At 34.0% G+C, this 19171-nt stretch overlaps 3 protein-coding genes across 3 annotated transcripts; all 3 read right to left on the reverse strand.

Annotated features, from left to right (window-relative positions):
- Window positions 1-9506: 9506 nt before the first annotated feature.
- On the reverse strand, window positions 9507-10238 carry LOC139863322 (uncharacterized). Its single transcript, XM_071851956.1, has one exon. The coding sequence runs from the start codon at window positions 10236-10238 to the stop codon at window positions 9507-9509; it is 732 nt and encodes a 243-aa protein (XP_071708057.1).
- A 3955-nt stretch (window positions 10239-14193) lies between these two features.
- LOC139863323 (uncharacterized) lies at window positions 14194-15696 on the reverse strand. Its single transcript, XM_071851957.1, has 6 exons — window positions 15568-15696; window positions 15199-15469; window positions 14959-15073; window positions 14732-14862; window positions 14402-14628; window positions 14194-14319 (listed from the first exon to the last, which is right to left on the reverse strand). Exons 1-6 carry the CDS (start codon window positions 15694-15696, stop codon window positions 14194-14196), a joined length of 999 nt encoding a protein of 332 aa, XP_071708058.1.
- Window positions 15697-17378: 1682 nt separating this feature from the next.
- Window positions 17379-18761, reverse strand: LOC139862827 (APO protein 3, mitochondrial). Its single transcript, XM_071851461.1, has 2 exons — window positions 18339-18761; window positions 17379-18242 (listed from the first exon to the last, which is right to left on the reverse strand). The coding sequence occupies exons 1-2, from the start codon at window positions 18752-18754 to the stop codon at window positions 17411-17413; spliced, it is 1248 nt and encodes a 415-aa protein (XP_071707562.1). The 5' UTR covers window positions 18755-18761; the 3' UTR covers window positions 17379-17410.
- Between the last annotated feature and the right edge of the window lie 410 nt (window positions 18762-19171).

The following is a 19171-nucleotide window of genomic DNA, read 5'->3' on the forward strand; positions in this document are numbered from 1 at the left end:
CAAGATGGTCTGGACCATTCATAATCAAAAGAGTTTTCCCATACGGAACAGTAGAATTAATAAATCCAAATGGGATTGAATTTAAAGTTAATGGTCACAGAGTTAAACATTACATACATGGTCCGATGGAAGTTGACAACGAAGTTAATCACAATTTCGATACCACAGCTAACTAAGTGTGGGGAGAATCAAGTCTTTAAAGGATAATATGTATTTCTGTTAGAGTTAGATTTTTTGTTTTCGTGTAGTTCTCGAAAATGGAACCCGAATGGTCTTTCCCTAGCAGACCCTAAAGAACTAGTCTTCTCCCCCCATTCTGAATTTTTAATTTTTTTAGGTTTTTACGAAATGAAGACTTCCTGTGAACTAAACCATGGTCTAATGCTACACGCTTTGATCACTAAACGTAATAATGACACACTTCCGAGTGAAATAATATCATTAATCAGAGGTAAATTGGACGGAGTAAGAAAAGAATCCAGATGCGAAGATAATAAGTCACAATTTGGTAAAGGAAAATCAAAATCCGCAGCGAAAAGAAGAGCACGACACCTTGAAAAATGTCACAAATGCGGAAAATGGTCACACGAAGGTAAATGTTCAAATAATCAAACCTATTCAAACACCGAATTTGTTACTTTATGCAGAGACGGACCGTTCATATGTTTAGAAGAAAAAACATTAAATGCTCGAGGTTACGCCTATGTAGCCATGGAAAATCAATTAGTCCGACTATCTTATGAGTGGGCTAGAGCATATCAGTAAGAAATATATTTCACAGGTAAGTCTGTACGGTTTTTTTTTTATTTTTATTTTTATTTTTAACCTTTTGATAATAAACGCTAATTTGTTCGCTATAAAGTATTAAATTGGTATTCGATAAAATTAGGTCTTGCGACCGAAATTGTTAATATCATACAAAAATTTATTACATCACTATGAAATTTAACGTTTATTCTTAAGGTATAAATATCTTTAATCAATCAACCCAAAATATTTCAAAAATTCGTCATGAGTTAAATTAGGTCATGGAACCGAAATTACTTTACCGAAAAGAGGGGCGCATATTTTTGATAATATTTGATTGATTAAAGTGAGAAAAAAGCCAAAAAGATTTTTAATTTTATTTTTACCATGTTTTTAAAATTAATATATATTTAAAATTGTAAATATTTGAAAAAATTAATATTTTTAATATAAGTTTGTATGTATAAAAACAAAATTTAATTTAAGTTTGGTGTAAATTTTTAATATTAATTTTGAATTTTATGCATTTTAAATTTAAGTTTGGTGTGAATTTATAATATGAATTTTTAATTAAGTTTGGTGTGAATTTTTAATTTTATGCATTTTTTAATTTAAGTTTGGTGTGATTATAAAAACAAAAATTTACTTTATTTCGCTAAATTAAAAATATGATTTTTAAAATTCGTCGTGAGTTGAAGACTAAGTCGTTGAACCGAAATTGCTTTACCCAAAGGAGGGACGAGAACTTTTATTATCATTATTTTTAATCTTATTGAATTAAAGTATGCCAAAAACATAAAAAAACCCAAAAAATCTTTGCTTTTAAAAACCGCGCTTTAAATAGAAAAATTTTAAAATTTTGTCGAGGGACGGACTAGGACATCGATCCGAAACGACCTCGTCCTAAATAACAAGAGAAACGAAATTTTAAAATTAATTACTTAATTGTTTTATAAGTTAAAGATTATTATTAAAAAAAAAAGGGGACGCGACTCGCGGAGTTTGAAAGAGAAAAACACCGCAGGTCACGGAGGACAAAAAATACAGAAAAAAATATAACGCATGAAACAGATCAGTATCCTTCCCCATCCACAAAAACTGCGAAAAAAACACCCGAAAAACACACACAAAAACCTCCGAAATTCACAATTTTTCACCATTTTCCATCACATTTTTTACTAAAATCATGTTGAGAAGGATGCTATCAAGGAATTACTCAAGGAAAACGGTAAATTTCTACACCTAAACACCATTTAATCCGAAAATTAGTGTTCTTGAGTAATTTTATACCCAATTTGATTTTGATGCTTTTTAGTGTAATTATGCTTAAATTGCTTATGTATTATGCTTGTATAACCTAGATTGATGCTATTTAACATGATTAGAAGCCTTAAACTTCAAATTTTGAGTAATCTAGGGTTTGTGTTCTTGAGCAATTTGGGGCTTTTTGATATAAACAGGTTATGGCCGATTTTTGTCATGAATTATTGCTAAATTAAGTAGTGTAACATGTTTAGGTAGTTAAATGATCCAAACTTTGAGCCTAAACATGATTTTTGAGAATTAAAGTGGACTTTTTCAAGTCTAAAATTCATGAACTTGATTTTTGAGAGATAATACCATTTGAAACTTGTTTAATTGCTAATAATGATTATTTTGACATGTTATTTGAGTTGAAAGCTTATGAACTTGGCGAACATTTTCGTATATGCTTATTTGAAAAAGTGTAGATTTGATAAAAATATGAAAATGAGCATAAGTTTGATATAAATTGATCATGTCATTGTAATTATTTTGATTGATGATTTTGCTGACTAATGCATATTTGGATGCACAAAAATTGTGTTTGATGTGTTTTGCAGACTGAAAGGGGTGAATCTTCATCCCAAGCTCGCATTGTTCCTCCTGAGAATGCGGAACAACAGGATGTTGATAGCTATTATAAACTAGATATACCTCATCCAGTTATGACATTTTCAGATATGCACGTGGAAAATTTGCACCCGAACTTGAGATTAGACAGACGTTGGATAGATTATCTAAAATACCAAAGGGGCTTGCATACTCTTCATTCTAAAGCTGTTGAAGTACCTAGGGTAATAGAATGGGAACCGTTAGAAGCCGTAGAATTGGCCGAGCCAATTAGAGAATTACTTACACAGAGGTATGGTAATTCTACTTTTAACGATTGGGTACGATTATTCTACATGCGTAGACCTGTATATAAAGTATGGTGTGAAGAATTATTGTGTAGTATAGAAATAAATGATCGGGTAGCTAGTTTAACCGATCAATCTTTTATTAGATTTTTGTTAGGAGGTTCGATGCGCCACATGTCTCTACTAGACATGGTTCAGGCCTTACGTATATATACGCCTGAGGAGCTAGCATCTGCCGATTGTCGAGGGTTGATACTAAATGGTAGGAAAATTGATGAAAATTTTGATACGCATGGTGTATGGAGTCAAATGACTAGCCATCACCGATTTAAAGGGGGAAATTACTCTTATTTGGATATAGATAGAGCTGAATTAAGAGTAATTCACAGGTTTTTAGCCAATTCGATTACACAACGAGGTAAGAATAAGGAAAAGGTAAATGAACAGGATTTGTTTTACCACATGTGTATTCGAGACCCACAAAGCGCTGTAAGTATACCTTATTGTGTGGGTTATTATTTATCAGCTATGGTTAAGGGGATGAGACCGCACAGTATAATAGGAGGTGGTATATTTATTACATTAATTGCTGAGTATCTCAATGTGGATATAAGTCGGGGGGGGGATTGTTAATCGAAGAACCAGAACCCCGCGATACAATTGGTTTAAATGTATATCATGGTGCTAAAGTTTTGAAGAGGCGAAATAACGCCGCAGTAGCCTATAATGGAAGACATCCACAGGTTGAGAGAAATCAACAGCCAGGTAATGTGGGAGGGGGAAATGAAATGACAGAAATGCAAAGGTTTATAGCTTCACAAGAGTATGAAAATGCTAGACATCGAGCATTTGAAGATTGGCAAGTTCATCAAAACCAAATCATAGCTCATTGCCAACATGTAGGTAGAAACTATATTCCTACTCAAACGCCCATATTCCCTCCCTGGTCTATAGAGATGCAACCACCGTATCCTACTTATAACCCAGCTGAAGCATTTTATAACACATATGGTTATGCATGGAACACCGACTGGTATCAGTAACAACCCTAGTTTATTTAGTTTCATTTATTTTATTTTTTGTAATGTTACTACATTTAGCACTTATGTTGATATTGTAATAGTTTTTATAATTTTCTAACTTTTATTATTAGATTTTAATAATTTTTGAATGTCGGGTAATATACCAAACTTCAAAAATATGTATATATGTTTGCAGTTTATCTTATGTACACAACAGGGTAAAACAACGCATTTTCAAATACTGGCATTAAGTTCAGCAAAAGCAACTAATTTTGACGACAAGATGCAAAATATATGTGAAATAACAACAAGACGTAATGAACAAATGATGTGCTCCATTTATCATTCAACACAAACAACAATATGTTTGGAAACTTTGGTAAAATTTAATCATTTTTCTGCGCTAATCACCCTCAATAATTTAAATTGTTACTGATTTCTTGCAAATGAGGGCATTGCAAGATCTTAAGTGTGGGAAGGGGTTAAATTCTTTCGAATTTTAAAATTTTTACTTTACACACTTGGTTACCATTAAAAATACTAGTAAAGCAGTAGTTGTATTAGAATCTAGTGCTCTCTGATAATAAAGAACAGCCATAGTCTTATATACTGACTACCCAATTCTAGTAAAAATTTTCAAAATTTTCAATTAAATGAACTCAAAATCATGTTTATACATATTTATGAAAGATAAAACTAGGTGTTAACACCGAAATTATTGTTACCTCGGAAAGGACATAAATTGAGAAAAAAACTAAAATGTTAGAATTCATTTAAAATGGAATAGAGAACAATAAAAAGGCAAATAAAAGAAAATAAAAGCCAAGTGTGGGAAAATTTACCAAGAAATTTTAAACATATGTCACATATTTCTGTAACAAATAACTGAAAATACTTTTGCTTTGGACTAAAATAAAAAGTTTTACCCGATTTACTGTAAGAAAGATGGATCTGCATGATGAATCAATTCCATCATTTAAAGGAAGTAAAGTCTTCCGAAAAAGAAACGCGCTTTTTGATTTAGGTCATGAAGTTGTCGTCCAGACCAGCTGTAGGTTGACAAAAAATCTAGAAAAGTCATCTCTAAAATCAGCAGGAAATCCACGGACCTCAGCATCAAACAGGGTCGCCAAGTGGTCAGATTTATCCTAACCATGAGAATGATTTATCTCGTACAATGGGGGGGCACCGTACAAATTAGCTTGATAAGACTAATGAATCAGATCCCCAGAAAGGATAATCTCCTTAAAGATTAAAAATCAGCTTTTAAGACTGATATTACTCAATCCTTGAGATTGACCTTAAAGATTGAGAATTACAAACTCATGGAATTCAATGATATCTAAACTCGAGCTTGAACGAGAAAATATTTTGATCAAAAATACAAACCGATTTGTTTTCTGAAAACCCATTTTCAATGCGTTCATTACCATTGAACGTAAAATCCTAGGAATTCACCTGGAATTCATTAGGTCACCTGAACCAAATCGGGTGTCAACCGTAAGAACGGTGGTTGCATAGCATGGTCAAAGACAGGACCTTGTGCCAGACCGAAAAATTATAAGGGTGAGCTTTACTATTTCTCCTACAAAGGATAGTAATTGCGTCCGACACGTTATAGACCTTAATTAAAAGCATGTCAGGGAACATTGCCTTAACAGTTGCTTGTTCAACGCTTTCCTTTACAACCGGACAGTAGTTTATCGAAAGGTAATATACGGAGCAAGTAAACTGGACGTGTTGCTTTCCTAATACAAGGTTAGCAAGTGGGTGACACAAAACCATAAGTTTTGAGCTAAAATTTTCAAATCTGAAACCCACAAAACCCACAAAAATATTTTGCAACACCGGTGAAGGGTTATTCTGGAAAACTTATCTAGGGTAAAAGCTAGATTTAATTTTCAAAAGATCAAATGTTTTCATAAAGATCCAATTTCCTTAATGGATCTAAATTTTATAGTCATGTGGGACTGTAAACCACATCGTTACTACCATTGTTTATACCGCCGTATAGAAAATCACTGATGTACAAAGTGTGAAGAATAAAGAAGTGATTCTAGTATTTCAAGACTATATTGCTTGAGGACAAGCAACGCTCAAGTGTGGGAATATTTGATAGTGCTAAAAACGAACATATATTTCATAGCATTATTCCTCAAGAAAGACAAGCTTTTAGTTGCAATTGTTCTATTTACAAGTGATATTCGTTTAAATAATAAAAGGTGAAGACAAAAGACAGATTCGACGAATTGAAGACGCAAACGACCAAAAAGCTCAAAAGTACAAAATACAATCAAAGAGGTTCCAATTATTGATAAGAAACGTCTCGAAATTACAAAAGTACAAGATTCAAAACGCAAAGTACAAGATATTAAATTGTACGCAAGGATGTTCGAAAATCCGGAACCGGGACCAGAGTCAACTCTTAACGCTCGACGCAACGGACTAAAAATTACAAGTTAACTATGTATATAAATATAATATAATATATAATTAATTATATAAATTATATATATATTATATTTATATAATAATCCGTCGGCAAGAAAGGATCCAAAATGGAGTGAGCTGTAAAATCGAACTCCGCGAGTTGCGGAGTTTGAAGAAGGAAAGGGCCGCGAGTCGCGGAGCCCCTAATTTTGAAAATCCCTATAAAAGCCAGCGCAATTCGACGAGTTTTAATATCCATAATCTATCTCTCTCTCAATATATACGTAAATATATATATATATATATATAATTTATATTTTAATTTTAATTTTAATTTTAAATCCTAATAATAAGGGTATGTTAGCGAATGTTGTAAGGGTGTAAGTCGAAATTCTGTCCGTGTAACGCTACGCTATTTTTAATCATTGTAAGTTATGTTTATATTATTTTCATTAATGTCTCGTAGCTAAGTTATTATTATGCTTATTTAATACCGAAGTAATCATGATGTTGGGCTAAAAATACTAAAATTGGGTAATTGGGCTTTGTACTATAATTGGGGTTTGGATAAAAGAACGACACTTGTGGAAATTAGACTATGGGCTATTAATGAGTTTTATATTAACTAAACAATACCTTGTTAATTTAATATACAAACTTATAATTCGACGTATTTATATATAACCACATACGCTTGACTGGGTACGGTGGGCGGGATATCTATAAATACCAATAATTATTCATTTTACCGGACACGGAACTGGATTAATAGTTAATAGACTTGTTGAAACAGGGGTGAATTACATTCAAGGGTAATTGGTGTAATTGTTAACAAAGTAGTAAAACCTTGGTTTACACGTAGTCGATTACCTGGTGTATTCATTAAACAAAGTATTAAAACCTTGTTACAATTCGAATCCCCGATTAGTTGGAATATTTGACTTCGGGAATAAGAATAATTTGACGAAGGCTTTCGCTCTTTATATTTATGACTGATGGACTATTATGGACAAATCCGTATGGACATATTAAATAATCCAGGACAAAGAACAATTAACCCATGGGCATAAAACTAATATCAACACGTCAAACATCATGATTACGGAAGTTTAAATAAGCATAATTCTTTTATTTCATATTTAATTTCCTTTATTTTTATATTTAATTGCACTTCTAATTATCGCACTTTTATTTATTGTTATTGTATTTAATTGCACTTTTAATTATCGTACTTTTTAATTATCGCAATTTTATTTTATCGCACTTTTATTTATCGCAATTTCCTTATCGTTATTTACTTTACGCTTTAAATTAAGTTATTTTTATTTTTATTATTTTACATTAGGTTTTAACTGCGACTAAAGTTTTTAAAATCGACAAACCGGTCATTACACGGTAAAAACCCCCCTTTATAATAATAATATTACTTATATATATATATTTGTATTTTTATAAAATAAAACTAATATAGCGTTAAGCTTTGTCTAAAAGATTCCTTGTGGAACGAACCGGACTTACTAAAAACTACACTACTGTACGATTAGGTACACTGCCTATAAGTGTTGTAGCAAGGTTTAAGTATATCCATTCTATAAATAAATAAATATCTTGTGTAAAATTGTATCGTATTTAATAGTATTTCCTTGTAAAATTTAATAGTATTTTATACCCCTTAGCTTTAACATCAGCGATGTATGGACTGATTACAGTAGTTCGTCTTCATCAGATGGCGAAACTATTGTGGTAGATGATGTCAAGACTTCAGTTGAGTTGAGTAATTCTGACTGTTCCAGTTCTAGTTCAGAATCTGAACCTGAATCAGAGACTGAAGAAAAAGAAAAGACCGAAGATTTGCCTCCAGGGTTTTTACCGGTCAAAATAAATAAAGAAAAGATAGAAGTTCTAGAAGCTTAGTGGAAGATCCTGTTGAGGATCAGAAAATATTGTGAGAAGCAAGCGCCGGAACCTGAATGGATGAATTACATTAATAGGCCGGCGAATCTTTTGGCTAAAGGAAAAATCATTGCATGGGCCTACATCAAAGAGTTTAATATATACGCAATAAAGAAGGAGTACGGAGTGGATTACATCAAACATGGATTCGAGTTTACGACTCTACCGTACTTTGAATTTATGCAGGTGGCTAGGCTCAAGATGTTATATAGGGATTATGACGGAATTCCTAATATTGTCTGCAAGAAGATAAGACAATCGTACTTGTCAAAGAACTTTGAGGGATTCAGCCCTCAATTTTCCACGATCACTTATCGAACAAACAAGAAAACGGGCGAACGAAGAAAGATTGTCAAATACAAGCCGGTAAATTATATGAGAAAGGTTCCTTTGATGAAAATGCCGCAGAACTTTAGCCCACGTTTTCGCTGGTGGTACTACGATGAACGCTCAGAGGAGGCAGTCATCGTTTTGGACAAATTGAAGGAAGATGAGACCGACTCAATACGGGTTTTAGATCCCGTTTGGTTGAGAAATTGCTGTGAAGCTGACATCTTCACATTGTACTACAATCGGATGCTGTACAGGCCAGAAAATAGAGTTCAAGCACAACAGTACATTCGTTTTGCAAAGGTTTGCTATTTGAACAATATGGTTACAGATCCGTACAGAGATTGAAGCAGATCGAAGACTTATGAGGAACTAGGTCTTAGGGGGAGTTTGTTAGTGCATATTTTGTAATCCCTAGTTCCATGAACTTTAACGTTTTATTCGATCATGTTGTAACGTGCAATATTGTTAAACGTTGATTGTCGATTTGTTATTTTATATTTGTAAACGTTTAAATGTAATCTGTAATGTTACTCGACAGTCGGCCGACTGACATAGTCAGTCGACCGACTGTCAACCACAGTCGACCGACATAGGAACTGAGATATTTAAGCCAAGTTAATCTCCACTAATTTGGTTAATCACCCTGTATATTTTCACGCACAAAAACAGTTCCAGGTCGGGTCTTTTTCAATCTTCATGTCCAAATACCACAGAATGTCAGTCTAGGCTTCGTGTTTATCAAGATCTAATCTTGGTTTGACTCGTACGAACCCGAAAACCCATAGATATTCGTTTAAGCTCGTTCTAGTGTTATTCTGCCTCTAGATCGTGTTAGGTTGATTCTAAGATCCTCTCCCAGCGTCTACAAAGAGTTCAATGATACATTCACTATGTCTTGTCTACTTCCTTTTGGAACAACTGGTAGAATTTGTCTAAAATCTCCTCCAAAAACCACAACTTTACCTCCAAACACTTTTTGCTCACTCTCGGGTGTTTTTTGTCGCATAATATCTCGCATAGTCCTGTCAAGAGCTTCAAAACAGTGTTTGTGTATCATCGGCGCTTCATCCCAGATTATTAAAGAAGCTAACCTCAACAAATCTGCAAGTTGACTGTTGACATTAATAGAACAAAATGAATCTTCCGTAATATTAATGGGAATCACAAATCGAGAATGCGCAGTTCTGCCACCACTTAGCAAAAGTGAGGCAATTCCACTTGAAGCAACATTTAAAACAATTTTTCCTTTAGATCTAATTGTTGTAGACAATGTTTTCCATAAAAAGGTCTTGCCAGTCCCACCATACCCGTAAAGAAAGAAAACACCTCCATCATCATGTTCAACAGCAGACACAATTACTTCGTACACACCTTTTTGCTCCGGATTCAAACTACTAAATAGATTGTCATGTTCTAATTTCAAAGCTTTACGATCATACCAAAGTTCATCATGAATAAATCTATTCGTAGTATCTATAACATACTCACTGGATGGATATGGCATTCCTGGAAATTTTTTCAATGTACTACCTTGATTACGCAAAAGTAGTTCAATATCATACAACGTATGATTGTCAATATCCTCTTGCTCCATAGTATATTCTGCATATATATAATTGATAATAAAAATACAATATAAATATTAGTTATAATGAAATATCTAATGACATTAGTAATTAGATAAATAGAGACTGCACTAAAAGTAAAACAATACATGTTTTTTAGGAGCATGGGGACTGTACAATGAATATATACCAGAAACTTTTACACCAATTGTTTACAGCAGCACACAATGACCACCATCAACAGTAAAATATTTATACAATTATTCCAGCAACAGAAACAGTGAGAATTGTTGTAGATGGTGAAGGCTTTTCAACTATTTATGTTTAAGTGGGTTAACAATCAGGATCCAATATACATGCGTGCTGTTTGATGAATTAATAAAATCTTATTGCCTTTCATGAAAAAGCATGATACAAACTTTACTATAAAACATGATTTTCACTTAAGATTGTATATATGGACACTTGTCCAACGTTTAAGTTTAGTATTCATGTCAATGGATATAGATTGCTACTTTAAAAAATAAGTATATTGAAATATAAACAACTATATAAACAAATTATATAAGCATGTTCAGAAGCAAACCTGGATACTGCAGTCTTTTCCTTTGAATATGTAGTATGTCTTCACCAAGTTCCTGACGACATTCTGACCATACATGATCAGGTCTTGATAAATTGTCAGAAACTAACAACATCAAAAATAATGACCTTAAATAACTATCGGATGGCCACTGACTTGCTTGTTTAATAGCTTCAACATATTCTTTGTCATCATCTAAAACTCCAAAGCATGTTGTGTAACAACCCGAGTTTTTCCGTTAAAACTTCCGTTAAATACTTGACGATCGTTAGTTAAATCATACAATTTTCATACGCCAATTTTTTTTCCAGAATAGTTAACAGTGGCTACGTGAAACTTTTTCGTATTTAAAGTAATTAAATGCGTACTTAATCCTTAGTGGATTACTTGAATTAATATGTTATATTAATTAGTGAACTTAATTCGGTTGACGAATTAAACTAGAAACGATACGATTAAAGTTAATCGCCTAGAAAACTTTTCAGTTAACGGAACTCAGAAAAACGATAGAATAATTATTCTTAATAATTATTGAACTTATGAAAGAAATTTAATTTATTATTTACTTAATGAATTAAACACGGTGATTTTGTTTCAACGACTAGTTAACGTTCCGGAGATTCGGTACGGTTAATGGCACTCGAAACGAACCACGCGCGAACGAGCTTTTACACAAAACGAGCCCGAGACCCGAGACCGAGGCCACATGGCCATGACCTCATACCTCATCATCCTTGGTCCCATGAGTAGCCAATGCTTGTTGACTATTAGTTTAGGCCCTTGTTTGTTGACTTTTGGTTGTTTAGGACACTAACTATATTCTCTTAATTTCTAAGTAACAAGAGAACATGTCCCATTCTTTTTCCTATCATTCTTGCTCCATGATTGCAGCTCCATACACACCAAATAATCCCATACCTTCATCCCTACAATTCTCCATCAAGTTTTGATCTCTTGTTTTTGCTTCTTTGACCAATATTGTTGCTTGCATCGTTCTCTACGCGTTTGTATAAACGATTTTGTGATCAAAGGTATAAACACATAAACTCTAATCTCTAAAATCAGATTGTTATTAAGGTTTCATGGATTAGGTTGTCTATTGCTCAAGTCTTGATGTTTGATGAATACTAGATGCGATAAATTGATCGTCTTGATTGTTTTATGCGAAAACCGAATTTGTATTTGATGAGTACAGTAATTTTAATTTTCAATTGTATGATATTATATTATAATTAGATTCCTTGCGAAAAACTATTGATTTTAGGCTTTGGATTCGCTTGATTTCATTTCCGGATGATCAAGTTATGACCAATTGAAATTAACGTTGTGTTTTTGTGATTGATCAGAAATATGGGTTTGATAGACCACGAATTGGATTGTGAAATTTATACCATTGGATAGGTAATTTAAAAACACTCAGTTTACAGTAGGATATCATGTCGTTTGCTTATGTAAAACCCGAGATATGCTTGAATTAGTGTAAAAGTAGTTTTATACAGCACTTGCATGAAAACGACCTTGTATGATAAAATGTGTTAGCTTCTGTGATTAAATATTTGCATATTTGAAATCTACACAAAAAGTAATTCATCTTTCATGTAGATATCATAGGCTAATTGTATCTATATCTTCGGCTAATCGCGTGCGAATGTGACTAGCGAAACTAGAATCGAATCTGTAATTTGCTCTCTGTTTTATACTCTGTGGATTGTGTTTATTGAATGAGCATGTAAGCTTCTGGAATATGAATTTTAACATGATATGTGACTTATTGTTAGTTTATGTCAATCTCTGAAACCTTATGCATTGGGCACAATAGGGCCATACTTTATGTAAATTCTGATTTGAGCTGAAAAACTGAATGTTCAATTTGCATGAATAAACTGTACATATTGGCTAAACCAAAATTGCTCAATTTTTTATATGTGTTAGTTTAACTTGTTTGTGAACTATGGCCACTGGTCTTGTATCGATTGCATGTTCCTAACTCCGGTTATAGCTAAAACCAAATCAGTGCGCGGTCAGAAACTGACTTGGTGAACCCCAAATGTACCCCTTCTAATTCCTGACTTTTAATTATCGTATGAGACCCTGGTAGGACTTTTTGGAATCGATTTTGAGTATACTTATGATCTGGAGTTTTCCATGTTTACTTGAATTTTGTACTATGAGATAATATGCTAAGTTTGCTACATGTACATGAACTTTGTACACAACGATAAAATGAAATTGTGAAATTGACCAATTATGATCTAAAACGTGTTGTTTGACTTAGGTTTGATATGTTGACCAAAATTTGACATGAACCTACTGATGTTGACTTTAGTTGACTACTTTGACCAAGTTTGACTTTCGGTTGACTTTGTTTGACTTGCATGAATTAGTTGACTGTATGTTGACTTCTACTTTGAAACGCGTCGATTCGAGCAATAAGACAACTTATACTATGAAACCACACTTGTTTAAGACATATTTATTGACCAACCTAAATACATATACTTAGATTGCATTACTCGGCTATAAACCGTACAAGTAAATTGTCCACTTTTCAATCCGAGCTTTATTCAAAGGTGAGTCTACAGTCCCGCTTTTTACATGTTTTTAGGGATGAGAATACACGCTGTTATACTTATATTATCAAATGCTTTTTGTATTGACACGAGTACTATATCTGCATATTGAGTTTGTACACAAAGCCTCTAGCTTGAATACTTTAAATACCATTGGTGTAGGCACAATTTAGATGGACGGATCCGTTAGGTTGACAACCTCACCTGCTATAAAAACTGTGGTGCATTTACTTTGAACATAATACATTCGTACAAGTGTATAACATTTTTATGAGGTAAAGGCAGGTATAGTGGATTCTATACTTGGGTCATTGCTAGTATTCAGGTGCTCATAGATTATGCAAACGTTTCGCAACTTGGAGTTGTACTTGTAAAATCTCGTGGTCAAGGAAACTAAACTATATTTCTGATAACTGTTTTTCAGATACTATACAACGTTATTTAAAACTGTGGTTTACGAACAAATGAGATAAAACTTGACATGGTATTGTCTACGAATATTTAAAACTTGACATGGTATTGTCTACAAATGATTGAAAGTTGACATGGTAGTGTCAACAAACTTTTGAAATGGGACACGGAGTTGTCTAACTTTTAACATTGAACTTTGGTGGTCTTCCACTAATAACCGTTTTCGAAATGTATTTCTTAAACATACTGTATTGTTTACCTAAAACTTGTAGATTCACTCAACATTGTTGTTGATCCGTTTTGCGTGTTTTATTCTCAGGTATTAATTGCTTCCGCTGTAGAATATTGCTGTTACATAGAAGTCAAGCCAAGCACTGGGACCAGAGTTAACATTCCGTTAAAGGGATTTTTGACGGGGTGTTAAATGTTGTTCACCATTTCTGACTTTTTCAAAACCTTCTTTTTGCATTTTCTGCAACCAATATAATTCCACCCATGCTCCTTTTGAAAAGACTTTATTTCAGCTAAGACCACACAAATCATAGGCTGCAAAACATTAATATAAAAGATTTAGAAATAGCATATTCAAGTCTGATTAGTTACAAAAGTAGATCGGATCATATAATACCTCAGTCGAACCAACTATATCCTCGATAGTCTTTTTCAGTTTCGGGTTAAGAAAATCCGATACACCAGAATGAGTTACTTGGCTAGAAAGAACACTACCACCTTGACTTGATGAAGCATTGGCAATCTTAGAATTAAACGTTGCTCTAAACTCAACGATTTCAGGAACATCATTATCATCTATCCACATCTTCGTTCCAAACTTCGCATTTTGAAAAGATAGAGTTCCTAAAAATGTATTCAAAGGCATGTAAATAGTTTAGAAATATTCGATTTTGTCATTTCTTATAGCATTATGAACATAACCCATTGTGTAAACATTATTAAGTACCTTTCTCCACCCAGAGTCTTATCCTACCAAACTGGAGTAAAATCATAGTCCCTTCTCTTTTGGTAGCAGAAACATAATCATGAAATTTCTGTGCATAGTCATCCCATAGTTGAAGTTTCTCTATCACTCCACTACAGAATAGAGTAAAATATTAACGCAAATGTACAACATATAAGATGTATAGTTATAGATATTTATTATTTAGCTAAAAATGGGTGTTAGATTACTTCTCGTCTTGTACATCCAAAGTCATTTTTTTCCCTATTTCACCTCCTTCACTTCCATCTTTCGTTTTATTGTACACGTCCAGATCAGTGCAATGTTGAACAACCCCAATAATATCTATAAAAAATGAGTTCAAAAGATACATCTAAGCACATTAACGACCATACGCATCACCATTATATGTATATGTATAAATATGGAAAGTAATCGAATACAAATTATATCTAAGAATGTGTCAGTACCAACGGGTAAATGTTCATCTTGACCATGGAGAGAAATCTCAGAAAAAGGAAAAAAGTTGGAACCGTTAACAGGGCCATTCCAGCTTAAACATCTTCTGATATTTGTACCACGCAAGAAGGTTAATTTGTACTTATGCTGGGTCATGGGATATTTCAGCTTCTTATTGTCACCCACAATAAACTTGCTTAACATGACCACAACACCTTCTTCCAAAACCGATTCAAAGTTGTGCATTAAACCATGCTTCACAGTAGCATGAATCTTATCACTCTACAACAGCAACATACATAAGATTAATTATTATAAATCAATAATAAAGTTATGAGATATGTGCATCTTTTAAACATGAAAATCAGTATGAAAAATACCTTTTCATCCATTACTATCATCTCAACATTATAGTAAGTTTTCCACACACTTAGAAGCTTAACCTTAAGCTTCCATGAATCTTTGATAGTATCAAGATCTTCAATGAAATTGTAAGATTTGTTAGCCATTGAGATTGTGATATTACTGTATTTATGTATGTGTATATGTAGTTGAGTGAAGTTTAAGTTGGAGAGTGGGTCACTATATATAGAGGGATAATGACCTAATAGGGTTTGAGTTGTTTTCCTTGTGGGACGATTTTTTTAGTCAAATGTAATCAAATGCATATTTTTTGGAAACGAAAATAATATCACGCCATTATGCATGCTGATATTGGAAAAAGAAAACTGCTATTCAATGATGACATATATTGGGTTCCTAAAAGTTGGCGTGTGATATGAGGTAAAAGTACATTATGTTTGGTGGTTTCCAAAAGTATGCTTATAGTAGATTATGGGTTATGATAAATGAAATCTGTTTGGTGGTTTCCAAGGATAGTTGGCGTGTAATATTGGAAAGATGTCATATTTGTTATTTAATTATAGATAATATAATATGGTAAAATTTACATATAAAATTAATTACTTCAAAATATGACATCATCAATGGCATGATATAATTGTGTTAAAGCACATGGTACATTATCACCTTAAACTCCCTTTTTATAAATAAGAATAGATAGATAGATAAGGATCTTGATCCAATTATTTGTTTCCTTTTTTCAGCTGTTTAGTCCTGTTATATAAAGGACACCAGACTTCTATTATTATTCAGTTTTTTTTAATCAATATTTCGTGAGAAATAAAAGATAAGGCTGACTGCCTTCCTTTTTTTTGTTATCTAAAATTCCTGGTATTTGCAATTCATTGTTTGGTTATTTTTTTATCCATGGTAACAACTCAATCCAGCAGTAAGTGAAGCAATTAAGGGGGCGTTTGGTTCGTGGATTTCAATTCTCAGGATTTGAAATCCCATGGATTTGAAATCCCACAGGATTTAAAATCCTGGGATTTGAAATTCTATCTTCTGTTTGGTTCGAGGTTTTCAAATCTCAAATTTGTAATGCGAACCAGAACGGGAACGCGATTGCAAAACAAAAACCCCAAATCGAAACGTGAATCCAAAACGAGAATGCGACCGTGATACGTGAACCCGAAACCGAAATGCGAACCCGAATGGACAACGAAACGCGAACCCGAAACGCGTACCCGAAATGCGAACCCGAAACGCTATCCCGAAACGTGACCCCGAAATGCGAACCTTAAACGTGAGTCCGAAAGTCAAACCCGAAACGCGAACCCGAAACGTGAACCCAAAACTCGAACCCGAAGCGGGAACCCGAAAAACGAACCCGAAACGCGAACCCGAAAAGCGAACCCGAAACGGGAAACCGAAACCCGAAACGTAAATCGTAAACGTAAAATCATAGAACATGGGATTTCAAATCCCTCATACATACAAAGGATTTTCAAATCCTTCATCTATGGGATTTCAAGGGATTTGAAATGCAAATCCCACGAACCAAATCCTCCAACCAAACATGGGTTTTCATGGAATTTGAAATGCAAATCCGACGAAATCTCACGAACCAAACGCCCCCTTAAGTGAATTGACTAAATCTCCCTTTATGAACCTTCAAATTGATTACCAATTGGATACTTTAGTGCCGTATAATTTGAGCAGGCACACAGAAAAAAAAAAAAAAAAGGGGGGGGGGGGGGGGGGGGGGGGGGGGACAACTTAAAACTTCCATACAACTTGTATTAAAATTAAAATTCTACAATAGCATGCAACAACACAATCCGTTTAGTCAACCAGTCAAACCCACCCAAAGTGCTACCTCTAAGTAACAAGATCCAGTTCATCAAGACACGGAGGAACAACATCTAATCTCATCATACTCCTATACTGAATCGGAACAGGTGCACCAGCTTGCACACACAGTTCAACAACTGCTGGAGCTTTACCATAATATCTCTTCAAATCATTAGACAATGGCGGGCCCAACGGGTCAGTAACATGCCACACGTAATTGGGTCCCACTACATCAAAGATTGTTGCTTCTTGCCAAGCATGCATACCATTTCGAGACTGATGTTTTGATGCCCTACAATTTCTAACTTTATGCCCTTTTGGTCCAACTTGGATTTCAGGACAATATCCACACGTATGCACTTTGTATCTCTCCATTATCTTCTTCAACCCTGATATCATTTCAACCCATGAATCAAGTGTTAAGATACTAACTTCACTTATATCCTTAGAATCCCAAAAGTCAAGTTTCGGTTGTGTTTCCACGTTCAATGAAAGATCTAAACTATAATCAATCTCGGGTTGTATCTTTTCATTTGAGTCTGACTCAAAATCAACTATTCTGCCTTCTATACTATATACGGGTCGTGTTCTTCTTTTTGTAGGGTACTTTTCAAGGTTCAATCCCGATTGTATGCAGAGTTCAACGACACCAGGAAGCTTTTTAACTGAGTGTTTCTCGTCATGTACAACTCGCGGCTTCCCAACACGATCAAAAAGATGAAAGCATTTAGGAAAATAAATCACATCATGAATTCTTCCTTTTCGCCACACGTGGGTAGCACTTCTTAGACCACTTTCTGCACCCGTGCACGTCCTAATTTCATGCCCTGACTCACCAATGTGAACCTCAAAGCAATACCTATATAAAACAATAAAGAATTGGATTCCTTTGTATATTACAAAGTGATCTGTTATTATCTATATAACTCTTATAAGGCTGAAACTAATTACGTACCTGCATCGAAGAACTGGAATGGTCTTCAAAAGGTGCGATAACCCGAGTAACATTGATTCTCTAGCTCGATAAACATTATGAGCTAAATCAACCAGTTCAGGAACAAGTAGACCATTTTCTGGCGGTTCTTCAAGCAACTTACACGGCTGTTTCTTTCTAGCTTCTCTTTCTTCCTTAGCTCTCCGAACCAGAACTTTCATAGGTGTCGGGTAGGGTTTTCTCTCAGACTTGCTCTTCGCAGGTCTAGGTATGTCTGCATAAAAAGGATCATCTTCTGCATTTAGCAATTCAGTTGTCTCGATCGTATACGTTCTCGTGCTACCAAATAAGTGGACTGGACTTAACACTAGTTTCTTCACAATATCAAAATGAACAACAATGGATGATGATGATGATGCTAATAATCTTCGGTGCATCGGGTAAAAAAAAAAGAAACAGAAACCTGTAGAGAAGAAAAAATGTTGATATATTAATAAGCAAACATTCATACACGATAATAATTTATTTACTTAGTTCAGGTTGTGTTTATGCCTATACAATTTTTACAAGCACCTATGAATATTGCACCAAATTTGGCAATCTATCAACAAACAGAAAAGGCTAAACACAATTCTACAACCATCAATTTTAAAATGACCTAACAACAAAAGCACATAATCAAGCCCTAACTCCAAGTTACAGCAATTGCACTAAAAGCTTATTCTGATCAAAATTATTAAAGGTACAATAACATCATCATTGTAAAATCATATATGTACAGTGATGGTACAAGTAGAAGGTGATGGTCCACTGGTATGGCCAGTGGCGGCGGTGAACGGGAACAGAGGGAGATG

Source organism: Rutidosis leptorrhynchoides, chromosome 8, assembly GCF_046630445.1.
Source record: "Rutidosis leptorrhynchoides isolate AG116_Rl617_1_P2 chromosome 8, CSIRO_AGI_Rlap_v1, whole genome shotgun sequence".
Lineage (NCBI taxonomy): Eukaryota > Viridiplantae > Streptophyta > Magnoliopsida > Asterales > Asteraceae > Rutidosis > Rutidosis leptorrhynchoides.

What these genes read in the sequence shown, in the direction of transcription:
- LOC139863323 (XM_071851957.1), bottom strand. Translation starts at nt 15,696, where the DNA reads ATGGCTAACAAATCTTACAATTTCATTGAAGATCTTGATACTATCAAA. An exon ending in AGATGAACATTTACCCGTTG is followed by an intron (nt 15,074 to 15,198) that starts GTACTGACACAT and finishes CATTTTTTATAG; the next exon opens with ATATTATTGGGGTTGTTCAA. An exon ending in TTGGATGTACAAGACGAGAA is followed by an intron (nt 14,863 to 14,958) that starts GTAATCTAACAC and finishes TCTATTCTGTAG; the next exon opens with TGGAGTGATAGAGAAACTTC.
- LOC139862827 (XM_071851461.1), bottom strand. Translation starts at nt 18,754, where the DNA reads ATGCACCGAAGATTATTAGCATCATCATCATCATCCATTGTTGTTCAT. An exon ending in ATTCCAGTTCTTCGATGCAG is followed by an intron (nt 18,243 to 18,338) that starts GTACGTAATTAG and finishes TGTTTTATATAG; the next exon opens with GTATTGCTTTGAGGTTCACA.
- LOC139863322 (XM_071851956.1), bottom strand. Translation starts at nt 10,238, where the DNA reads ATGGAGCAAGAGGATATTGACAATCATACGTTGTATGATATTGAACTA.